The 25,618-nt window shown below is 41.5% G+C and overlaps 1 protein-coding gene across 1 annotated transcript; it reads left to right on the forward strand.

Moving 5' to 3' along the window:
• Window positions 1-3,217: 3,217 nt before the first annotated feature.
• Window positions 3,218-25,618, forward strand: LOC149319697 (charged multivesicular body protein 2b). Its single transcript, XM_089512212.1, has 6 exons — window positions 3,218-3,360; window positions 17,850-17,941; window positions 18,379-18,573; window positions 19,888-19,990; window positions 23,702-23,808; window positions 23,976-25,618. Exons 1-6 carry the CDS (start codon window positions 3,327-3,329, stop codon window positions 24,087-24,089), a joined length of 645 nt encoding a protein of 214 aa, XP_089368338.1. The 5' UTR covers window positions 3,218-3,326; the 3' UTR covers window positions 24,090-25,618.

A 25,618-nucleotide genomic window follows, 5' to 3' on the forward strand; every position in this document is an offset into this window, starting at 1 on the left:
GGCGAACTCAGAAGGTGGTACTGGGGGGACTCCTGTTCGACCCCTTGGCCATTGACTTGTGGGGTCCTTCAAGGTTCTGTGTTGTCCCCTATGCTGTTTCACATATACATGAAACCGCTGGGAGACGTTGTCCGGAATTTTGGGGTACGATGTCATCAATATGCAGATGACACTCAACTCTACTACTCCTTCCCACCTCAATCCAAGGAGGCAGTCCTGGTTCTAAACCAGTGCCTGTCTTCAGTAATGGACTGGATGAGAGCAAACAAGTTGAAACTTAATCCAGACAAGACAGAGGTGCTCCTGGTCAGTTGGAAGGCAGATCAGCGAATAGGGATCCAGCCTATGTTAGATGAGATCACACTCCCCCTGAAGACACAGGTTCGCAGTTTGGGGGTAATCTTGGACTCAGCTTTAAACTTGGAGGCCCAGGTCTCTGCTGTGACCAGATGTGCTTTCGCACATTTAAAACTTGTGCGCCAACTGCGCCCCTTCCTTGAGAAGCCAGATCTGGCCACAGTGGCACATGCCTTGGTTACATCCCGTTTGGACTACTGTAATGGGCTCTACATAGGACTGCCTTTGAAAAGGGTTCGGAAAATTCAGCTGGTTCAAAGAGCTGCTGCCAGGCTGTTAACAGGCGCCGATTACAGAGCCCATACAACTCCCCTGTTGAAACAGCTTCATTGGCTGCCAGTTCGTTCCCGGGCACAATTCAAGGTACTGGTTATATCCTACAAAGCCCTACATGGCTCAGGTCCACATTATTTGGCAGACCGTTTCTCTTGGTATGAACCTGCCCGGACTCTGAGATCCTCTGGAGAAGCCCTTCTCTCCATCCCAACACCTTCACAAACATGTTTGGTGGGGACACGAGAGAGGGCCTTCTCAGCGGCTGCCCCTAGACTCTGGAACTCCCTGCCCAGGGAGATAAGAACGGCTCCCTCCTTGATGGCTTTCCGACGGCAGATGAAGACCTACCTGTTCAAACAGGCATTTAAGGAATCACTATAAGAACAGGCGGGAATGTTGAACTAGTTTAATCATTCTGTTTAATGCATGTCATTTATCTATTTATTTTAAAAAATGTTTTAATTGTACTTTTTGTTTGTTTGTTTTTTAATTGCTGTGAAGCCGCTCTGAGTCCCAGTCCTGGGAAAAGAGCGGGAAATAAATAAATAAATACATACATACATACAAAGGTGCTAAAATATCCTCTTGCATATATTGTTATATTTTGTTGTTGTTGTTGTGTGTCTTCAAGTCATTTCCAGTTTATGGTGACCCTATCATGGGTTTTTTGGGTCTGAGAGTGTATGACTCTCCCAAGGACTGCTGTTGCACTGCAGAGTTAATGCAATTTCATGTGGCTTTAACTGTCATGGCTCCATTCTGTGGAATCCTGGGATTTGCACTTTGTTGTGGCACCAAAGCTGTCTGACAGAGAAGGCTAACTATCTCACAAAACTGCAAATCCCAGAATTTCATAGCATTGAACCATGGCGGTTAAAACAGTGTCAAAATGCAATAATTCTGCAGTGTAGATGGAGACAGTGGGTTTCCACAACCAAGCACGGAAATTAAACCTCGACTCAAGTTGTAAACCACTACATCATATAGGCTGATATTGTCATACACCCTACAATATAGTGCTCAATATAGTGGACATTAAATTCTATTTCCTGGTATTTACAACCCTTTGCCTCCCAGAGCCCTCATGGCCACGGAGGAGGAATGGCTTCTCGAACACATGGGCCAAAAGTGTCAGCTTTGGGACATGTTGGGGGCATGGCATTTAGATGACGCATGCCTTGAATGTGGCTGGAAGCTGTGCCAACGCCATCCCATCCCAGAATAACTGAGCCAGGAAGGAGCAGATAAAATCCTTCCAGTGATCTTGATCGGGACCACAATGGCAGCCCAGATTGGGAATGGGCACCTGAAGTCACTGCAGTCCTGGCACAAACAGCCCCGGAGCCACATGAGGCCTCTCCATTTGGCCCATCTGCTTTGCTCCATAGATATCCCTGCTAAATATGTTTCCTGGATGTGAAGATACTACATTTAGCTACAGGGAACCCTGAAGAGAGCCAATGGACTGAGACTCTACTATTTGGGGTTTCTACCTCTAACAAAGGTAAAACATGTTAAAAAACCGGATCACTGCCTAATTTTTTCCTAATGCAAAAGCAGTGAGGCTTCCCTTGAGAGATTCAGTGTTCTCTGCCTGACAAAAGGGGCTGCGAAATCACAGAGGAAGACACTGGAGTTTATCACATGGGAGGAATCCCTCCACAGAATAACACCTTGAGAAAATCCAGCCCTGTGACTAACATCATCAGTTTATAACTTTTTTCCCCTGTAGGTCTTTTTAACATATTTTCCTGATGAAGAGGCCCATGGAGCCTTGAAACTTGCAACATGTACTTTGTGCATTTGGGTTAGCTGAATAAAAGCATCGCTGTTTTCTGGGTTTTGGATGTTATTGTACTTTGCCCAAATGGCCAACATTACCCTTGAATATGTTTCCCAGGTCTCTCTCCAAACCATGTTAACCGAGACCAAATGTAACAAGATCTTGACATGTTGTATGGTTTTTCTAAAGACCTTTGTCTGAGAAGCCACTGGAGCTTCGAAAGCTTGCATGCTGGATTTTATACGTTTGGGTTGGTCCCATGAAGGTATCACTGTTGTGTGGGTTGTGTGGGTGTTATTGTATTTTCCCCTTCGTAAATCAGAGGACTTGAAGGAAGGAGGTGACCAGACATCTGAATAAAAACTCATGCTCAAAATGGGGGACGTTTCTGAAATTCCTCCTGGAGGAGAGAAGGCTGAAGTGTGAGACAGACACGTCCTGAAAAGGGAGGACCCATGGTCTGCTTTAAGGTACGCTGTTGTGTGGACTACTGTGTGGAGAGCCATAATGAGGCTCCTGAAGGAGGAGCCTGCCATGAAAAGGGAGGGAGAGGGGGAGGGGCTTTTGACAGTCAAAGATCCCCTCCGGCTTCGTGCGTCATATCACGTGGACACAGGTAGAGACGCGGAGGGAGAGAGAGAGAGAGGCGCCTGTTTTTATGCGTCACTGAAGCCGGGCAGAGAAGTGTAGAGGGCGAGTGACGTCGCGCGTGGCTCCGCCCAGCTTAGCCCAGCCCCGCGCGACGTCACTCGCCCTCTACACTTCCCAATTGGCCGTTACCCCCGCCAATCATAGCACAGAAGGCGGGTCTTCTCCCTTCTCTCTATCTCCCTCCTTTCAAGCAGTTTCCTGCTTACCTGCGAAGCAGGAAGGAACCCGAGGCGGCGATTCCAGTCCTTTCCTCGCCGCCATGGCTTCGCTTTTCAAGAAGAAAACGGTGGACGGTGAGTGGGTCTTGCCTTTGGTAACTTCCTTGACGTCCTCCAGGCTCCAGAGGACGCTGGCGGCAGCCGTTCTCCCCCTCCTCCTTCGCCCCTTTCCCCCCTTTCCTCAGGGAAAACGGGTCAGGCAGGCGCGGCTTCCTCCGTTCCTTCCCTCGGGAGATGGCAGTCGTTCCCTAGCTGCCCGTTTTCCCTTCCTGGCTGGAAGCCCTCTGGGGACCTGGGTTCGAATGTCACCTTTGGCCGAGTCACACTCTCTCAGCCCCAGAAACCAATGTGATCGCTGGTCGTCTACTCTGTGTGTGTGTATATATACACTCTATATCTATCTATATTTATATATACTATATATGTGCATTATATATATATATATATATATATATCATGCATATTATACACACACACAAGCATTATATACTGTATAGTATATGGTATATGCTGGGCATCCAAGAAAATGGAGGCCATGACCAAAACAAGGGCTAAAAACTCTCTCTCTTATATATAGTGCACATATATTGTAAGTGTGTGTATGTGTGTATATGTATATATATATATATATATATACACACACACACTATATATAGTATATATACAGTATATGTACACTGAACACTATATATACACACACTATACATACACATATATAAATACTATATATATATACTTTTTATATATACGCACACTATACTTACTACATATATAGTATGTATATATAAATATACTATATATAATATATGTATGGTGTGTGTGTGTGTGTTTGTGCCACTGAAACAGAGAGAGAGAGAGAGCAAATGAGCATGATTCATGGTATAATCATGTGAGGAAGTGTTGCATAGCATATAATGAGGAAACGCAAGTATGAGTGCAACGACACGGTAGAAATATTACATCTCTGACACCACTTTAACTGCCATGGCTCCATTGTACAGAATCCTGGGATTTGCCCTTTGGTGAGGCACCAGCACTCCTTGGCAGAGAAGGCTAAAGTCTTGTAAAACTACAAATCCCAGGATAGCATAAAATGGAGTTACAATACTTAAAGTGGTGTCAAACTGCATTATTTCTCCAGCGTAGATGGGCCCACAGAGAACCACTTGAGGATACTGATACGCTAAGTTACTTAATGAAGACAGTGTGTTGTTGGTGTTGTTGATGATGAAACAATCATGGGGTTTTCCTGGCAAGATTTGTTCAGAGGAGGTTTGCCATTCAGTGGCAGTCTCTCATCCAAATACTAACCAGGATTGACCATGCTTATCCTCCAAAATCAGACAGGGTCTGGTGCCTTCAGGGCATTTAAGCCAACTATGATGAGTAATGACTCCAAATTACTGTGGAAATATTGTAACAATATTGTTGTTGATGTTACATGCCTTCAGATTGTTTCCAACTTATGGCAACCATATTACAGGGTTTTCTTGGTAAACAAACAAACAAACAAGCTTCATTTATATACTGCTTCATACCACCTAAGCAGTGTCTAAGTGGTTTACAACTATAAGCTAATTTGTCCCCAACAGTCTGGGTACTCGTTTTAGCAACCTCCTCAGAAGGATGCAAGCCTGAGTCGAGCTTGGGCCCTTTTGCTGTCCTTGAACTCGCAACCTTATGGTTTTGAGTGAGTGGCCGCAGTACAGGCATTTAACCACTGCGCCATCAGGGCTCCCAGGATCTGGTGCCATGGTAAAATTTGCCATGGCCTTCCCCTGAGGCTGAGAGCATGTACCTTGCCCAAGATCACTCAGTGGATTTCATGCCTCAAAGTGTAATTGAGCTCTGGTCTTCAGGGTTGTAGTCCAACACTCAAACCACTACGTCATTTACATGTCTGAAAGTAAACATAATTCAACATTGTGGAATTGTCTTTCATGTGACAGTGCACTGCTTATAGGAAATGAGCTTGATTGGAGGATGATTTGAGTCACTTTTGACACAAAAGATATGGCAAGCCTCTTAGCAGGTGCTTTTTTCCTTTCTGAGAATCTGTTAGAAATATGTATTTAAAAATAAGTGTAACTGCAGGCAGTGCACAAAGTCTTTAAAAAAAGAAAGAAACAAAAGGCATTGATTCATTGAAACATGAGGTTTCTTTCAGATCTAGAACTGCCAGAGCGCATCAGTGCTGGCACAGACTTGGAAAGCTGGTTCCTAGATGGAACAAAAGCTCTTCATGTTCTGTTTGAAATGGTGCCTTTTAATTGGTATGGTTGCATATTGATGGGATAAAAAGTGCCTCTTCATTGTTTCCTAAGAATCGTTATGTGATGGATGTGCACACACACTTTAACTTACTATTGATTTCTAAAGCAGTAACAGTCAAAGGAAGAAAAAGGCAGAAATGCATGTTTTTTACTTGAAAGATGTTTTCCTCAGTTCATGTTAGAGGAATGCTTTGAAACACATTAAAACAGGTGGCTGTTTTGTGTGATGGAGGAAGATTGAATGCAAAGAGCAAATTTTGTGACAATTGCAATGGGTACCCTTTCTTTAAAAAAAAGAGTAAATTGCCTTTCATGGAAGAGGTCAGGAGCAAGATCCACATTTCAAATTTACCACCACATGTCTTTAACACAACCACATACAATTATCCAGATCTTTTGTATCATCTGTGTGAATTCTCTGTTGACTGTGTGTTATATCACTAGTCAAAATATGGTCATTCGTTTAATTTCAAAATATGTAATGGAATAAAAGAATACTTTTAAATCAGTTTTTACAATATATGTATAGTGTTTTACAAAAACAATGGCTCTCGGAATGGTAATCAGTCTACAAGCAGATTATAGTACCCTCACAGTGGGAAATCCAAAATACCAAGGGCCCTTTCAAACTACACCATTATAGTGCTTAATTCACCCTGTGCAATCCAGATGTTTGCAGTTTGGTGAGGCACTAGCACTCTCTAGCTGCACATTCTAAATACCAAAACTGTAAACCCAGGATTCTATGGGATGGAAATTGTACGTTTAAGTGGAATCATAGCACTGTGTTGGTGTAGTATAAAAGGGCACCAAGTAATCATGTTTGTGTCATCATGCAGAATCTCCTAGAAGAAATAGGGGGAGGGAAAAGAGATATACTTCCACTTCTCAGCTGTGCATTTTGCTCCCACTGCTCTGTTAGCAGATGGTATTGATGCCACAAATGAGTATAATTTTTTTACCATTCATTTGCATGTGCTTTGAATGAGTCTTTAGTAGATAGTAAGGCTTTCTACATAGCCATAGAATCATGGAGCTGGAAGAGACCTCGAGGGCCATCCAATCCAACCCCCTGCCATGCAGGAATACACAGTCAAAGCACCCCTGACAGATGACCACCCAACCTCTGTTTAAAAACCTCCAAAGAAGGAGACTCCACCACACTCTGAGCCTTTGTTCTTCTTCCTCTTCCTCCTCCTCCTTTCATTTCCTGACCTATTCCAGTTAGGGACTCAAAGAACTTTACAGCAACTAAAACAATCACCATACAAAAGTTAAAAAGCAATTAAACAGTAAAAAAAAATTACAACCAGTTTAAAGAAATTGAAAACACCAACAGCAAATAAATTCAACGCATTAGGTAAAGCCTGTTTCCCCCAAATGCCAGTTCTGCTAGAATAAAAAGATTTTTACATGCTTGGGGAAAAGATAGTGGGGAGTATCTCTGGAGAAAGAATTCCAGAGCCTGGGAGCAGCCACTGAGAAGGCCCTCATCTGTTTTCACCAAATGTACCTGTGAGGAGGGTATCTCAGGCAGCAGGACTTCTACAAGATCTCAAAGTATGACCAGGTTGGTATGGGAAACTAAAGTCCTTCCAATAATCTAGACTTGAACTATAGATTATTATAGGTGATCATCTGTATTTTGAATTCTGCCTGGAGATGGAAGGAAATGGAAGCATTTAAAGTATTACAGGCCCGGTACGGATGGGCCTGTAATACTTGAAAGTACCTGAAAGCACGCCCTCGTCACGTGCAAGGGTGACAGCCACACGCCCCTCAGCCCTAGCACATGATGAGGGTGTCACAATGTCGGCGCCCTGTACACATGGGTGCCGCCATTGTTACACAAGCGCCATGTGCCACTTGTGTAATGAGTGCTCCAATGGTGCGCTGTGGCACACTTGTTACACTGCAGCCATAGCGTAAAAAGAACCCACTTTTCGTGGGTTCTTTTTACTCGGCAGGGAAGCTGTGCGTTTTGGCAGCTGTGGCTACCCTGCGGGGGGGGGGGGGGAGGCACCAGCAGGCCTCCCTTTTTGGGAGGTCTGTACCGGGCCTATGTGTAAAAAATAAATCATGTGTAACAGGATTAAAATAATTAAAAACAGTACCACTAAGGATGAATAAAATGAGTCAGAAGAACTGATGGACAAATGGAAGGATTGTGTCCTCATATTAAAGGTTTGTTAAGAGGGGAAATTGTTGTCCTTAGGAGATAGGCTTCTTCTGTATGTTCATCAGGGCCTTGATTATTCTCAAAACCATTCTCTTGTTCTGTTAACATGAAATTCAAGCAGGGCCTGAATTCTATGGTTGGATGGCTATGTAGTTGTCCCGTGCCTTCAAGTTATTTCAGACATATGGTGACTCTTGGGTGAAATTATCACAGGGGTTTCTTGGTGAGATTTGGTCAGGGGGGTTGCCAGTGCCTTCCTCTGACGTTAAGAGAATGTGACTTGACCAAGGTCACCCATTGGGTTTCCATGACTGTGTGAGGAATTGACCTTAATCTCCAGAGTCATAATCCAACACTCAAACTTCAGTATGCCCTCCCCTTACGCGGGGGATCCATTTAGGATCCCCCTGTGTAAGGCGAAATCCACATATGCCCACACCCCATAGGAAACTGGTGTGCATGCATGCAGCGGCAAGCATGCTATTCGCACGCGTGCCATTCCTTTTATTCTCATGCAGCTTCCGCGTAAGCTGAAAGCCATGTATAGTGCACCCACATATGGTGCGGGCGCACTGTACTGCACCACGTCCTGGCTCTCTATACATTTCAGTAATCTAAAACTTGTGAAGTTGAAGGTGACAAGTACTCCCTTCAGTTGTTGAATTATCTTGCTAGAGTTGTCCTTAATAATCTGACATGGCTCCTTGATTTGCAATTTTAAGTGGTCTTTATATATTTTAATATTTGCTGTGTGGAATTCTAATTTCTTTTTATTTGATGTGAAGGCAATTGTTTATTTAATTTCTGACCTTCCTTTCTCCCAGCACTGAACCCAGGGTGTTTTTTTTTAACCCAGAAACTATAGGTGTCATCTGCAAATTTGATAAACATGCCCTCTATTCCTTCATCCAAGTCATTGATAAAGACGTTGAATAGCATTGGGCCTAGGATAGAACCCTGTGAGACCCTGCTGGTCACTTCTCTCCAGGATGAAGAGAAGCCCTTGGTGAGCACCCTTTGGGTTTGGCCAGTCAGCCAATTACTTGTTAGAAGACTTAGGCAAAGTCGGTGTTAAGTTCTGCCTTTTCTCTGTCCTGCTAGCATTTCTCTGTCTTCTCCACACAATGGCCCTACCATTTCCTCCTCCTTCCTTTTTCTATAGACATAACCAAAAAAGCCCTTTTTAGTGTTCTTAACCTCTCTAGCAAGCTTGCGCTCATTCTGCGCTTTTGCTTTTCTGACTTCCCCCTACATATGCTAGCTGCTTTTGCCTGGTACAGACCATTCAGATGACACGTGCACCAATGACTTGCCTTGTTCACCACTTCCAAACGGTGCAGTAAACGAGAGATGTCACTGCACCGCTCCAGGGTGCTAATGCCGCCTTGGCAGTGGCGCAGAAGGGAGCTGCATTTTGCTGCTCCTTTTTGGAGCACATCGTTGCTGCACCCATGCGGTTGTCGCGGCAGTGATTGGGGGCAGAAAGGGGAGGCGTCTCGCCGTCCCTCCCTTCCTCGTTGTCTGCATTGGGCCTTTGTTTGAATTTCTCTTTGGTGATTTCTCTCTCCCTTTTTCCATTTCTGATACATGTCCCTTTTCAAAACCTAGCTCAGTTGAAAGTTCCTTAGTTGGCCATCCTGGTTTATTGAGACAGCTCCCTTTTTTTCTTCTCATTGGAACAGTTTGAAATTGTGCCTTCAGTATTTCCCTCTTGTGAAGCTCCCATCCATCTTGAACTCCCTTCTCTTTTACTATTCTTGACCCTACTATTTCCCTAAGTTTACTGAAATCACGATTCCTAAAGTCTAGAATGTGTGTCTGACTATGCTTGGCTTCTCTTTTCCAATGTATAACAAACTCCAGGAGAATGTGATCACTCCCATCTGCCACTTGCACCCCATTAACCAGGTCAACCCTGTTGTTTAGGACCAGATCTAAAACAGCTGATCCCCTTGTTGCCCCTTCCACATTTTGGACGATGAAATTGTCTTCCAGGCAAGTGAGGAATTTGCTGGACCTCAAATCCTTGGCTATTTCCAGCAAACATCAGGATGCTTGAAGCCACCCATCTCTCTTTTTTGAGTGTGTGGTCATCTGTACTAGAAAGACACAATCCAATAACTCTCCTTCCTCCAACACTAAAAACGTCCTCTGTGAGGCAGAGAAAATCCTTGAATCTACATTTGAGTGGTACAGTAAATAGGGGGAAAAAACCTCATGTATGTACCATGGTTATAGCAAAGATTCATTTGTATCAATATTGTTCTTTGTGTCTGTTAAGAAAAGTGTAGTTCTTAAAACAGGGCTTGCAGACCTGTGGCCCTGAAGACCTTAGTGAATTACTACTGCCATCATCCCCCACCTCATCCAGTTGCCAGGTTGGATGAGGCTGATTGGAACTGAACTCCATCGACTTCTGCCCACAAATTCACCAACCCTAATTCAAAGAAGTCTTCATTCAAAGGAATTGCAGTGCTTATAGTAATCGTGACACTATTGTAGTCCTGAATTTTTAGGTGTGCCAGAGGGCTCCCCCCCCCCCCACACACACTCCCCAGAGTATCTGAAGAAAAATTGTATTAAATATTGATTAGGCAAGTTTCTTCGTTCCATTCTTAATGCGTGCTCAAAATCAATGAACCTCAGATAAGTACTGCTGTCAGGAATCTGACAGATCCTACTATGAAAATTATTATTATGTTATTCTGCTTGCTGTTTTATTTCTGTGTGTACTGCTATTATTTTTTGCATTATAGAAACAGAAGAATGTAAGAGGGTTTTTGGTTGTATAGTGGTTGGGATTTATGGTGCTTGTGCAAAGTAAGGTAGTTGCTTAGCTAGATAATGAACAGATGTATGGTGGAGACTGGTAGTACTCTCAGCCTCCCTGAGAGCCATTAGGGCTGAAGGGTGGGATATAAATACCTAAATAAATAAATATAAATAAATTCACCAGTGCCAGCTATGTGAGCAGCTTGAAAGGACTTGAAAGAGATATTAGGAAAAGAGCAGGAGATGAATAACTCTGGCTGTAGAAATGTTTTAGTTTATGAACGAATGAGAAGAAAGCCCACGAACATGTGGTGTAGGTACATCGCTAACTGTATGAGTGTATCTTGGGAATATGGTAGTTCTGTCTACAGAAACCATACTACTAACTTCTTTGGTTATCAAAATAAAGCTTGCTGTTAAAGTACAAAGACTAGTTTACTGAACTCCGAAAGCAAGTTTCCTTGGCAAATATTTATGGCAAGTGGTATGAAGAAATATCTACTAGCAGACACAAAATAAATAAGAAGTAAAATAAAGAAGTATAAGAACTAAAGGAAAGAAGAGAAGCAAAAGGAAAGGGAGACGAACAAAACCTGAACCATGACTATACCTATGCAATGACTAGTGCACAAGGATAAAGAAAACTAAGTGCACCCTTCTTTTACGCGGGGGATCTGTTCTGGCCCCCCCCCCCCCGCGTAAAAGAAATTGTGCGTATGCTTGAGCCCCATTACAAGTAATGGGGCTCGTGCTTGTGGTGGTGCGGTCGCACACACGCGCCGTGGGTGCATGCACTATTGTTCCTTCCAGTGCATGGCACTGTGTTTTCCAGCGCTGCTTTCAGCGTATGCTGGAAGCAACGTATAATGCACCTACATATGACGTGGGCACACTGTACTATAATAAGAAATGCAAAAAGAGAGAGAGAGAGAGAGAGAGAGAAGAGAAGAACAAAGAAGGGAGACATCTTCCTGAAGATCCAGGAACTCAAAGGAAAGTTTGACCAAGGGATGGCATGTTCTAGGATAAGAAGAGAAACATACTGCAAGATCAAGAAGAAATAAAAAGATGATGGAAGCGATACACAGAACAGGTATTTAAAAGAGAAGAAAAAATGAGCAGCACATGGAATAAAGAACCGTACGAAGATGAACCCCAAATCCTACAGAGCAGGGTCTCTTCTTGTTGGGGATAACAGTTGAATTAAGGAAATATTTTTGTATATGAATTTTATATCTGAATTCACTGAGAACATTCTTACAGGCCTTGGCTTTCAGCTCTGTTATGCTACCCAAGTTCTGCCAATAGGCCCTCCATATCTGCGGACGTGCCTTCTGCAGATCCCAGCATCTGCGGTGCGGAGGAGGAGGGAGAAAGAAGATGAGGAGGGAGGTGACGGAGGAGGGAGGTGGCAGCCCCCTGCTACACGCCGCTGGGAGGGTGGTGAGGTGGGCTTTGGATGGCTGCGTCTGTAGAGTTCCATTGTCTCCAGTGGTCACACAGCTGCATGGCCATTGAGGTCAATAGGACTTGAGCATCTGCAGATTTTGGTATCATGTGGATATTGAGGGCCTACTGTAATAAAGTAGCCTGCCGTGTAAAAGTAATTTCATTGGTGAAAGTCCCAATGAGCTCCATGGAGCTGTTCTTGTAAGCATTTATATAGGACTGCACTTTGATTATGGAAAAAGTTTTATCAACATGCATACATAACAAACAAGACATCCAACTTTTCTTAAAATTGCTTTAGATGCATATGTGCTTTTATATAATCTTTGGAGTTAGTTTATACTGATGCTCTCTATAATATAAATTAATAAAATAATAATGAAAGGTGGAGATTGTGGTTGTGGTGGCTGGGCTGAGAGTGTGTGACTGGCTCAAAGTCAGTCCTGACTCCAGGTGCATCTACACTACAGAAATAATGCAGTTTGGCACCGCTTCACTTAGCTCCATCCTATGGAATCCTGGTGTTTATAGTTTTACAGGGTCTTTCACCTTCTCTGCCAAAGAGTGTTGGTGCCTCCCAAAACACAAAATCCCAGTATTTTGTAGGCTGGCTCTATTGCAGTTAAAGTGGTGTCAAATTGCATTATTTCTACAGTGCAGATGCACCATTAGTGACAGTTCAACATCTCAGTTCAAACCTGTAATCACTACACTGATTTTTTGTTTGTTTGTTTTGTTTTACCATATTGTCACATATTCATAGCTGAAATTGCTTCTGGTCCTGTTAAACCTGGTATCACTTGTCTACTTGAATAAATTTCAAGAGTAATTGTCAAATTCAGATGTTGGAATAACTATTCATTCAGGCTTATCCTTGGTGGAAACAAAGATTTTATTTTCTGTTCGTATTTCTCTTTCCTGGTTTATTCGAAATTGTTGTTGGTAGTTGAAAAGTTATCCAGCATTTGCTTCTGGCTGTAAAACTTAGTTATAGGGTCCAATTCAGGAATATTTCTGAAATGAAGGCCATCCCTGCGTTTTTCTCCACCACGGCCAAAACTTGTATGCTCCATCATAATCTCTTCAGTCAACCTTTGATAGAGATCGATAGTTGCCCTGGTAGTCTGAGTTACTTCATCCAATAAACTGATTTTCTGGGGTCCCCCCCCACCGCCAGATATTTTCTTACTATACGTGGGGATGCATTCCTTTTGAAAGTTTAACATTCCCTAACAAATAGATTTCCTATTTAGATAGGCAGCTGGAGGGGGAAATATATTCCTTAAACTATGCTCCAGTCTATAGAAGAGAAAATAATGATGTTTTCACAAATTAATGTGGTTATAAAACCCACGTCTGTCAGCAGCCGTAACACATTGGGCCTTAAAATTCAAAATTTCTAGGAGAAAGCAAGGCTGCTGACTCGGCTACCACCCTTCTTCACTTAACACTCTTAATTACAGGCCCCAGTCCTGATCAGGTAGACTGATAGATTTTCCTCTTCTTTACCAAAATATATCTGTGCTGGCCACAATGGATTGTCAGTTGTTCTGTGGTTCTTCTGAAAACGGGTGTTCCAGGTGACAGTGTTGCATTATTCTTATTTCCCATACTCTTCACTCCCCAAGATAATTCCTCATTTGTTTTAATACATTTAGGAATTGTACACATGAGAGAACATAACAGGTATACATACTCCTTAACATTTATTAAGACTTTTCCTGTCCATTCCTTTTATTGAGAAAATAATTTCAAATGAGAATGACTTAGAATGGTGACTAGGAAAATAATCTTTCAAGAAGGATTAATGTAAGCTCTAAAAATAAACCTGTGGTAGCAGTTCATGCCTTATTCATTTCTTTTTCTTTTTACAGTCTAGAATCTAGATTGTGAGAAGCATCAGCATTGTCCTTTTGTTACTGGTAGTTGTTTATAGATTGTGGAAACAAGATGGAAACTTACTTTTGGGAATGTTTCATTTTCAAAAGAAATGGGATTTTTAATAGAAAAAGACTGATCATCTCTGTACAAGCTAGAGAAAAAAATATCTGTCTTCTGAACAACTCCAAATAAATTATTTTTGCTTTATTATATACTATTTTGAAATGGCCCCCAGCATACCTCCTCCCTCCACACACACAGACTATACTTTTTCATTGACAGAATAGATAAATGTAATCCTGACTGGCAGTCCTATAATTTAAAAACTTTATTCCATCTATAAACTATAGTTCTGCCTTCAGTTCATGAAACTGTGGCTTGTTTTCCTTGTAGAAGGAGTGGAGATTGATAGCTAGCCTACAAAGTTTGATGTTTCTATGGTATAAAAGGATTTCTAATAAAATTCTAGAAATATTCAGTAGAATCCAATTGCTTAACTTATAGCTAATGAGAAAAAACAATTATGTAGATGGGAATTCCAACTTTGTTTCAAAATGTTCTAGATAAACAAACATATACAATAAAAAGTACATGTGGCTACTAAAAACTTGAATTTAATGTACAGTCACCCCTCTGTTTTTGCCAGGGATCCGTTCCAGACCTCTCCCAGCGATAACAAATTTGCCTATATTCAACCCCATTGGATTGAATGGTGGTGCATGCCTACAGGCACCCGCACATGCACACCCCATTTTATCCCCCTCCGTTTGTCGCCCGCGAACGAACAAGGGACACAGACTTCAAGTCTGCGAAAACAAGTCCCTGGTTCCATATTCTTGTATATATTTTTTCTGTGTTAATGAAAGCAACCCATCCTGAAATATTTGAACTATCTGGCACCTAAAAGAGTAAGAGTAATATTGAAAACATTTCATTCCACTAGGACAAATGATATTGTACCCAGAGGTACTTGGGATATTGGAACTAAAAACAGTTTGTGTTTGTGTGTGTGTCTTCAAGTTGTTTCCAACTTATGGCAACCCTACCATGGATATTTTCTTGGCAAGACTTGTCTGGGGGAGGGGAGTGCCTTTGTCTTCCTCCGAGACTGAGAGAGTGTGACTTGCCCAAGGTCACCCAGTGGCTTTTCATGGCTGAACAGGTATTTGAACCCTGGTCTCTAGTCCAACTCTCAAACTACTATACCACACTGGCTCTCTTCAAGACTTTTTGCAGAATGTTGAAACTAGAACAGCTTAAAAACATACAAAACATCAAAATTTATACAAGTTATTTCAAAAAGCATTTCGTCTACAGAATTAAAACCATTTAAATATTCATTAAAGTCAGGATATTAAAAACCAAAAAATGCACCATTGCCCATTACAGTTAATTCTGTAAAGCCTGTTAGAATAGAAAGATTTATATTTAGTGATGCAGGGAGGGAAACTATGGAAGGAGTTCCAAAGTCTGAGAGCAGCCACTATGAAGGCTCACACCCTTTTACCTATCAAATGTACCTGAGAAGAGTAATTGCTTTTGTGCAAGGAGAGAATTCAGAGCTGGTTGCAGAACTAGTTTCACAAGAGGTAGATAATCTTGGAACCATATGAACAGTAGTGCTACTATTTAGTCAACTAAAAAGACAACAGAAATCCAGTACAGTAAATCCTTGGTATCCACTGCGTTTTGGTTCCAGGATCCTCTGTGGATAACAAAATCCATAGATGCTCAAGTCCCATTACATACAGTGACCTAGTAAAATGGTGTCCTATATATAAAGTGGTAAAATCAAATTTTCCTTTTTGGAATTTATGGCCCGTTCTGCACGGGCGTAAAGTGCGTCCTGGGGACGTACTAGGGTTAGGGAAAGTGCGTGCCTTTCGTACGCACCTAACCCTAGTACGTCCCCAGGACGTACAAAATGGCGGCGCCCTATACACATAGGTGCATCCATTATGACATCACGAACACGCCGCCTCCAAACGGGGCGGTGCGGACGTCATGTATTCACGCCGCACGAAGGCGCATAAAGTGCCCTTTCCACAGCGCTAGAAGGAGCTCCGAAACGGAGCTCCTTCCGTGATTTGCGTCGCTGGCACAGCCTTTAGATGGCTGCGCCAGCGACGCAAGGGAGAAAGGGGCCGAGCGGCCCCTTTCTCCTCCTCCCCACTGCCACCAGGTGTCCTTTGGGCTTGAAGCCCCAAGGATACCCCTTTCCAGCAGCCTGGAAAGCGGCGGATCAGGGCCTCAGAGGCTGCCATGGCAGCTGAGGCCCTGATCCAGCGGGGAAAGGAGCACCTGCAGGCCGCCCCAAAGGGGCAGTCTGTTAACACTCCAAAAATTTTTAAAAATATTTTCAAGCCATGGATGGTTGAATCAGTGGATTAAAAAATGTGAATATGAAGGGCCAACCGAGTTGCATATGTTTTACTGCTGTCATTATGCTGGATTTCAGTCTACCATTACAATTCTATGCTGATGTCTTTAGAAATTTAGTTTTTAATTTGATCGTTCTTGTTTCTATAAACTGACAAAACAGGTCCTAGATTTCGTAGTTCAGCAGCTTCCAGATCCATCTGTAAGGGGGGGAAATGACTAAGGGGTTGTACAGACAACCCGTTAAGGGGTGGCTCTGTGTTACCCCTGAAAGCGCTTGGTTGGGGACATGGCAGCTGAACGCCACACCCCCAACCCGGTGCAAATAGGAGCCATAAAACACAACTCCTATTTGTGCCCTGGAATGAATGCCATAAGGGGCACAGTGTGGCCTTGTGATGCCCGTCGTGCACAGTGCTGTGTAACCGCTGCGCACAGTGGACGTCATTGGGACGCGCCCTGTGTTAGCAGGGGCACACCAAAATGGCGCCCACAGCATGCAGTAAGGTTTGGGAGTGTGTGAATGCTCCACCTTACCGCAGCCCTAGTTTGGGCCCAGGCCAGCACAAAGTGCCGATCTGTCCAGGCCCTTAGTAAACCTGTAATTATTTATCAGAATTAAACTTTACCTTAAAATAGTAAATATACCAAATATAATTTTGTGAGCAAAGCAAGACAATTAATATAGTTTTGAGCAAGACCTTAATATAGCTTATGTTTGTAGAGTAACAAAATGATGTGATAACTATATGAACACCATAAATATGTGTCTCACATGCACACACACCGGTTTCCTTTATATTTCTGTGAGAGGGGACCTCCCACTTAACACAATTTCAACATTTTGAGGATGTTTAGAACCTTCCAAGAGGTACTGTAGTGTTTCTGAAAAAATGTAGTCCATACTGTATTGTATTTTCCAGTAGTGCCTAGAGATGCCAAAAACTGAACCTGGGATCTTCTGCTTGCAAATTGGGCTTTAGTCTTTCTGCTTACAGTACATGGCAAAGTTTTGTCAGTCTTAAAAGGAATTCAGTCTCTATACTGAAAGCTGCACAGAAAAGAAAGTGCAATTGTAGTTGTTCCTGGTAATGTGTAGGAGAAATCTCAAAATTATGGTGTGTGTGTGTAATGCTCATTTTTCATAAAGTTGACCCAACCTGACTTATCTAGGCTGTTCATAGAACCTGCCTTATAAAATTGTGTGTGTGTGTGTACACACACACACACACACAGAGAGAGAGAGAGAGAGAGAGAATTCTCCAAAATGCTACCAGGCCACCTTTCTCTTTCCTTCATCCCATCCCTTTTTTAATATACTAAGCAATAATATGCATTCTATTTTTTTTTTTAAAAAAACAACATTTCTTTAGTTGTATTGTATATCTTTAGCACAGTTTTATGACACTACAATGAATTTGGAGTTGTAATTCTTTAATTCAAGATGCTAGTACAAATTCTGTAATAAAATGCTATAATTGACTGCCAAGTCTTATGAATTAGAAACATGTCTGTGTTCAAGATGTTGATGATATTATTAAAGAAAGGGAAACATGTTTTCGTCCAATAAACTATAGTGCCTCTCCATATTTCTTATATCTGTGGGACTGACTAAATATTTTATGTCTCAGATATAATTAAAGAACAGAATAAGGAGCTAAGAGGTACACAGAGGGCTATAGTGAGAGATCGAGCAGCTCTGGAGAGACAGGAAAAACAACTGGTGAGTATATCAAGGAATCTTTCTTCATCTTTCATAAGTAACATGATTAAAGTGATTGTGGAAAAGAGCAAAAATACAATTTATTTCCTGTGTTGGCTAGTTTTTTTTATTTTCAAATGATTTCCCACTTTTCCTGAAGGAGGATTGTCACTTGTGTAAAATTAATTTGTTTTTAAAAGATTTAACATGTTATGAATATATCAATCAGAATATAAAAGAGACAATGGAAGTTATTATTCTTTCAGTGTATCATCCTATTTTTAATAGAACTTATCGAAGCGTATTTTTAGATGTTTGTAATTTTATAAAAATAAAAAAGATTGATCATGTTGATGGTCTGCGTGTATTGCCATTTACTGAAAAAATTATAACATTAATGCTGAAAATTTTTTTAAAAGCACATACAGCATAAACACAGCATTCTTTTTAACAAATAGGAGTTGGAAATCAAGAAAATGGCTAAAACAGGAAACAAAGAAGCATGTAAGGTTCTTGCAAAACAGCTTGTGCAGCTGAGAAAACAGAAGACTCGAACCTATGCTGTTAGTTCAAAAGTTACATCCATGTCAACTCAAACAAAACTGATGAACTCGCAGATGAAGATGGCAGGAGCAATGTCAACCACAGCAAAGGTATGCAGTTTACCCTAAATACCCAAGCCCTGTTCATGGGACGTTCTTTGTAATTGACAGAGGTATTGTGTAGAATTCAAAAAGTAATGTTTTGTTAAATATAAAACTACCACATTTGTAGTTTACAGCAAAGATTGTGGCGACTTTTACAGATTGTGCTTGTCTAAAGAAGCTAAAGTGTGGCTGGCCAATATAGTAAGAGATAACAATATGTGACCCTTTGAAAAGGTACAGTGCGATGCACACCGGAAGAAGGCTCTGCTCGTCCAGGAAGGGATAATGGCGCATGCACTGTGACGCCACGTGCACAAGCCCCATGCATTCTAATGGGGCTCGAGAATATGCAGAATTTCCTTTATGCAGAGAAGTCTGAAATGGATCCCTGCGTAAGGGAAGGGACCCCTGTATTTGGACAACCTCACAAATACGTTTGTGGGGAACATTTCCCTGTTTTCCCCCATTTGAATCTATAGTCCTCCCCTATGAATATGGAAAAATCGCAAATAACTCCACCCCCCATTTAGAGGCCAGTTGAAGCAAAGAGTGAGCAGGGGAAGAGGAGCAGCTCTGTGTGCTCCTTTTTTTCCATCCTCCTGTCCCTTTAATTGGCTCCTGCCCCTTTTTTGCCCAATCCTTTCCCTGGACAGCCCAAGGAGAGGATTGGGGAGGAGAAGGCAAGAGGTGTCTTGGCCCCTCCGAGACCCTTTGCCTCACCATCCTTTCCCTAGGAAAGCCAAGGAGAGGATCAGGGAGGAGAAGGGTCTTGGGGGGCAGTGCATCTCCTGCCTTCGCTTCCCGATCTCTCCCTGGTCTGGCCAAGGAGAGATCAGGCATGGAAAGGTAGGAGGAATGCCCACATTAGCAGCCTTTACCTCGTGACTAATCGAAACTGTGAGTCTCAAAACCATGAATATGGAGAGCTGACTGTAGTTCCTTTCTTTCACTCTGTTTTACAACTGAAATGAAGAAGCACTGTGTAGTCCTGTTTTTAACTATGTGTCCATGGAAATAGTATAAGCACATCAGTTTCAGAAACAGCTATTAGCAAATGTTGAAAAATAAAAAAGTCAGAAAAATCAGCTAGTCTTATATGGCCAGAAGAATTGATTGGTACACAATGGTGCATTTTAGTGTACCAGGTTTTATAGTTTTTGATGTTCATGTACTGTAAGATTATGTGTGCCAAATTATACATGGAACAGACATTCTTTACAAGTTAAGAATTTTCTTCACAATATTTTGAAAATCTGTAAATGATTCTCTATTTGTATTGTAGTATTTGCATGTTCTTAAGTCTAAATTGTATATTGCTAGACAATGCAAGCTGTTAATAAAAAGATGGATCCACAAAAGACATTGCAAACTATGCAGAACTTCCAGAAAGAAAACATGAAAATGGAAATGACAGAAGAAATGAGTGAGTTAATGAATATTATGTTTAAAAGATCCCCTAGTTCTTTATTGACTACAGTGTCAAATTGGGTTAATGGATTTCTGTTTAAATTACTTTGGTTGAAATTATTAATTATCTGTACAGAGGTTGTGTGTGTCACGTGTTAACTTATGATGACCCTGTCAATTTCATAGAGTTTTCTTAGACAAAGAATATTCAGAGGTAGTTTTGCCAATTGCTTCTGGAATATAGGCTATAGCACTTATTATTTGTTGACTGTCTCTCATCCAAGTACTAAACAGGCCTGACCCTGTTGGGCTTCTAAGCTCAGACACAATCTGGTGCCTTGGTTTGTTCATAGCTTAGTTTTCCTTAGGAGTGAAAGAGATAGGCAAAATAAAGTGGATTCTAGCTGCTTTGAAGGTTGGGTGTTAATATGACATGCCTCCAAAGCAAGTGGAAACTGAAACAAAGCTATGTTTTTAAAAGGCTGTCAAGACGGATCTCTCTTCCAGCAGGCCTTTCCTGAATAGCTAACCCGGCCTGAATTGCCCGTTGAATATGCTGTAGCCCTAGTGGCTCACTCGTGTTTATTTTAATGTATGCTTTTAACAGTTAATTGTTTAATTTGATGTTTTAGGGGAGAGTGAGAATTATTGGGACATGGGGGTTTGTATGTATCTTTTAATCTCTAAAGTGCCTCAATTGTCATCGACAGGCAGGATATAAATAAAGTATTATTATTATTATTATTATTATTATTATTATTATTATTTATGTTTGTGGATTAAAAACCACAGCAAAAAGAAGCTGAGATACTCCAGCTTTGCCTGGAAAATGTGCATCTTCACACTTGCATATCTTGTGCAGGGCTGTGACAAAGCAAGAAAGTGAAAGTGCAACAACTCAAATGGATGCAGTCGCACCATGCACAAAACAGATATTCCCTCAGGGGGGCGTGGGGTGAAGTGGCATTTAGGACGAGGCTCCATTATTGTGCTTTGCCAGTGTATCATTCATACACTGATTCCCTGTATGGGTGGAGCATCACATGTGTGAATGTATGGCCAATCAGAAGGATGGCCATGCAATGGGATGGCAGCTGAGCAGGACCTGAGAGGTACTTGGAGGTCACAGGAGGTGTGTTTGTGCAATGGTGCACAACAAGTGAGGAGGCAACAAATTTTTTTTACCCATCAGCGCAGCTTGATGCCGTGCCATGCAGTCTGCCTGCGGGTATTCAGCCCACCTTGGAAGTAGGCTATGCAGACTGCGAGGTTTCAACCCACTTTCGGAAAAAGCAGGATTGAGCCGCTTTTTCCAGCTTGTCTACTTCAGCCCTTATTTATTAACAATAATAAGTACATTTCTATACCGCTTATCAATAAACAAGCATTCCCTAAGTGGTTTACAATGTGTAAGCCAGTTGCCCCCAACCAGCTGGGTACTCATTTTACCAGCCTATGAAAGGATGGAAGGTGAGTGGTCCTTGGAGCCATCCTCTAGGATCAAACATACAACTTTGTGGTTGCAGTATTGGCATTTAATCACTGCACCACCAGGGCTCCTTTGTATGTGTGTGTGTTTCAAGTTTTCCTTGGGCTACAATGGCATAAGGAACAGAGAATGTTTAAATGGACAGCCAAGGAAAAGGTGACCAAGGGGCTGAATAGACAGTCCATTTGAGCCTGGTTGGGGCTGTCTTGGAGGTGTGGCATTGAGATGTGCCCTGCCCCCAAACAGAAAAGAAGCCGGACCAGTAATTACATGTCAGCCGGCTTCTCTCCCACTTAGGGGCATGGTGCTTAGATGCCACTTTCCCCACTGCCAGCTTTTCCAAGGGAATGAAGCCGCCCCTTCTCTCAAACAGCTGGCTTTTCCAAGGGAAAGGAGAAGATCTTATCCCACTCCTTTTTGGGGTGGAATCTGGCTGGATTGGGACCGGGCATCTGTTTGCCCTGGCCCCAATCCAGCCTAGAAAGAGCAGCTCTAAACCACCCCTTTTGAGCTGTCTGTATCCCCCCTCCTCCAACATAGTAGTTGGGAGAGAGCTGTTCAGACCATTAAAGTCCTGCCCTGCCCTACCCTGTAAGTTTCAGAAGAATGTGTGAGACACTTAAGACCTTTACTCTCACATAAATACTGTCTTTTCAAATGAAGTTCTCCAGCTTCCAGAGAGTGAATCAGTGGCTTCGGATATTTCATAAAGGATACTGCAATTTTTAAAATATAATTGGAGCAGCCAAACATAATAGTATGGGCACAGAGTTACTTTGCACAAGATGTGCCAGCATCTTTTGTGAGACAGGTCTCTCCCGCTGTACTCTGCCTAATTGGTTATCATAAAGCAGAAATGTAACTCATGGAAAAGAGGTAGTCGGTTGCTCTGTAAAGCAGAATCTTTTTAGGTATAATACAGTGATTATTCCTCTCTAGTCTTACCCATTCCTGTTCTGTTTGCATGCATCCACACACCTGCTACATTTATGCTACATAATAACCATGTGTGATGCTGCTGTACTGCATGTAGCAGTGGTTACTGTTTCTTTCCTGATTATTCATGCCTATCTTCTTGAATCATTGCAGAATCTCAGTAAGATATTCCTAGCTCAATACACACACACACACACACACACACACACACTATCTATATATATCTATATATCTGTCTATCTAAATAGATAGATAGCTAGGTAGATATATCTATAGATACCTGTAGATATAGATATATAGGAATAAGATCAAATGTGTTTATGTGCCTGCAAAGAGATTGCAAGAGCAAGGAAATCTGAGCACAGTTCAGGCTAATGCTAAATGCACTTTCCCCCAACCTATATTTAAGATGCTTTAGACCACAGCTATTAGAATTCCTAACTATTAGTTGTGTTGGTTGAGACTGATATCTAAAATAGTCTAAAATATAGGGAAACAGCCAAATTGGGGAAGTTGGTGCTAAAGCATAAGTTTAGCTTTAGGGAAATGAACCTGCACAGGCCTCATGCTCATGTGTTCTTCTTTCACACACAAAAAGACATTTGCTTTCATTTTAAAAGTGTTTTCTGGAACATCTGAATTCTCAGAACTGTGGTTTGCTGTGAATGATAAACTAAAACCTATAAAGATAAACTTTGGAGTGGAACAGACCACCTGGAAGCTGCTCCTGTGGATTGGGGCCACAGCAACTACACATCATGACTTCAAGCCACCTGAAAAAGGAGCAGCAAAGAGCCTCTCCTTTTTGCGTTGGCTAAAAGCCAGCTTTCCAGCCGTGCTGCAGCCAGAAGCTGTTTCAGCAGCATATAAATGCCTCACCACCAGAGTATTTTGAAGCTGGCTGCCATGTGGGCAGCCAGCCAGCTTCCAGACTTCTTGGGGGTGTGCGGTGTATAAACACCATGCCACCAGGAGGCCAGCTTTTAGAGCCAGTCTGTTCTGCCTCTTTGTTATGACATTGTGGCTTGTTAACTTCTCCTGACTATGCTAAATAGCTAATAATAATGGAGGTTTCCTAGCTGTTATGATTCCTGGCTGTGTGAAAATAGTTGCTTACCATTGGTCAGGGCAAATATTCTACTAGGCAAAGAAACCATACATGCTGTATAAATCCTAATGCTCTATAAACTAAGTAAACTACAAAAACACTGCATGCTGGAAAATAAAAGTGGTATGTGATAGTGAGATACAGCAGTACTGTTACTGTACTCACAGGCCTCTGGTTTTTATTTTTCTTTCAAGTCAATGACACCTTGGATGATATCTTCAATGATTCTGATGAAGAACAGGAAAGTCAGGATATTGTGAATCAAGTCCTTGATGAAATTGGAATTGAAATATCTGGAAAGGTATGAAGAAATTATCTCCCCCTGTCCTTGAGAAGTAATCTCCCCTTGCTTTTACACTTGAAACAGCCTTTGTAGCAGCTCTCTTTTTGCCTGTATGTTCTGTCATCACAAATGGTCTATATCCTGCTTGCCTAAATAAAGGTTTTCTTCATTTTTCTTTTTAATAGATGGCCAAGGCTCCATCAGCTGCCAGAGGCATGCCATCTGCATCCACGTCCCAAAGTGCCACAATTTCAGATGAAGAGATTGAACGGCAGCTCAAAGCCCTGGGAGTAGATTAACCTTATAGTGACATGCAGCCTGCCTTCTACAATCACTCCAGTGTCGGGATACACATGAACATCCGACACAGGCTTCAATAAAAACCAAATTCCCTTGCAAACCTTGCATAAGAATTCACTGGTTACAGTAAACTCTAAGGACAGCTGGAAAAGCTATAGTTACAATTTATTGTAAAGAATAATGTCAAGTGTGTGAAAAGTGCAGAATTTGAATACATTTGACCAAATTTGGATCTACTGTAAATGGGAGCATCTGTTACATGTGATCTAAATTTGGATTGGTTATGTTCAACATTTTTTCACCAAAAAGCATCTCACTTAAAGAATTCTGCATTTTCCTTTGGGTTTCTGAATTTACACGAAGCCTTTCTGGAGACACTTGAGTCACATCTCTATTTCAAGTACACTAAGACTTCTTAATTTATGACATGACTTTAAATGAAACCTCATATTCTTTTTCAGTTGGAAGGTGACAGTTATCAACTTCAAGTGAAGGATATATAAAAGTTTAGGCAGCCTTTCATAAGCGCCTTCTTTGAACATATTCTTTATCCAGCCTTGTGTTAAATTATACAGTATGTATACTTCTAACATAGTTCAGGATCTTGGTACAATACTGCTGTTCCATTATTGAAACCTTTCTGGGTGCAAAGTTGTAGTCTACCAGTATTGTGTGCTAGCAAAATTGGTTGCAAGGAGAGTACTGAATAACTTTCATTGTACTGTAACATACCTAACTTGAAGAGAAGTCTGTGCCTTTGTGTACATAGTGCTTGGTTTCTTTTAACCTTTGAATTGTGAAAATGTAATGTTAAGCCATTATCTCAACTAAATAGCACTGAAGTTATGTGAACTCAACTGCAGTTGCTGCTACAAACTGCAAATTACTTCAAAAGCTGGAGATAGCATCTTTTTCCTGAAATAGCATCTGCATATACTGCTATGCAGCATTTTTCATTGAATAAGTATTAACTTTGAAAATATACTTCATTGTCCAATGTAATATTTATGTTCTGTGTTAAGTCAAGTTCTTACACACTCACTGGAACGATGTGTGCTTTCCTATACAAAGTTAATAGGTTTACTTGGATTTAAATTGCTCCTAATATAGTAAAATAGTGGGTATCTTGATATAATATAGGAAATATAATTCATATTGTCTGTGTTTCAACATTACAGCAAGATTGGGAAATGCATTATGGAGCTAACACTAATTGTGTAAATGCAAATGACCAAGAAAATGACTGCTGGTTGTCACTGAACAGGACAAAGCAATTACTGTGACTATTATCATTATCATGTACTACGTTTGAACAAAACATCAACAATTTTTGTGAGCCTAAGGTCTCATGTTAGAATAGAATTATAATTTTTCTTGTTCAAGAAATGGTCAAAGTAGTCTCTAATACATATATAATTGGGTTTTGTATTATATATATAAAAAAGTTTATATGGCACTATGGTACTTTGAGTAAGTTTTCCTTTTTACAGATTTTGTAAAAATCAAATAAAAGCATTTTGCTCCTCCA

This window comes from Sceloporus occidentalis, unplaced genomic scaffold, assembly GCF_023333645.1.
Source record: "Sceloporus occidentalis isolate IW3139 unplaced genomic scaffold, rSceOcc1.0.p SCAF_2, whole genome shotgun sequence".
NCBI lineage: Eukaryota > Metazoa > Chordata > Lepidosauria > Squamata > Phrynosomatidae > Sceloporus > Sceloporus occidentalis.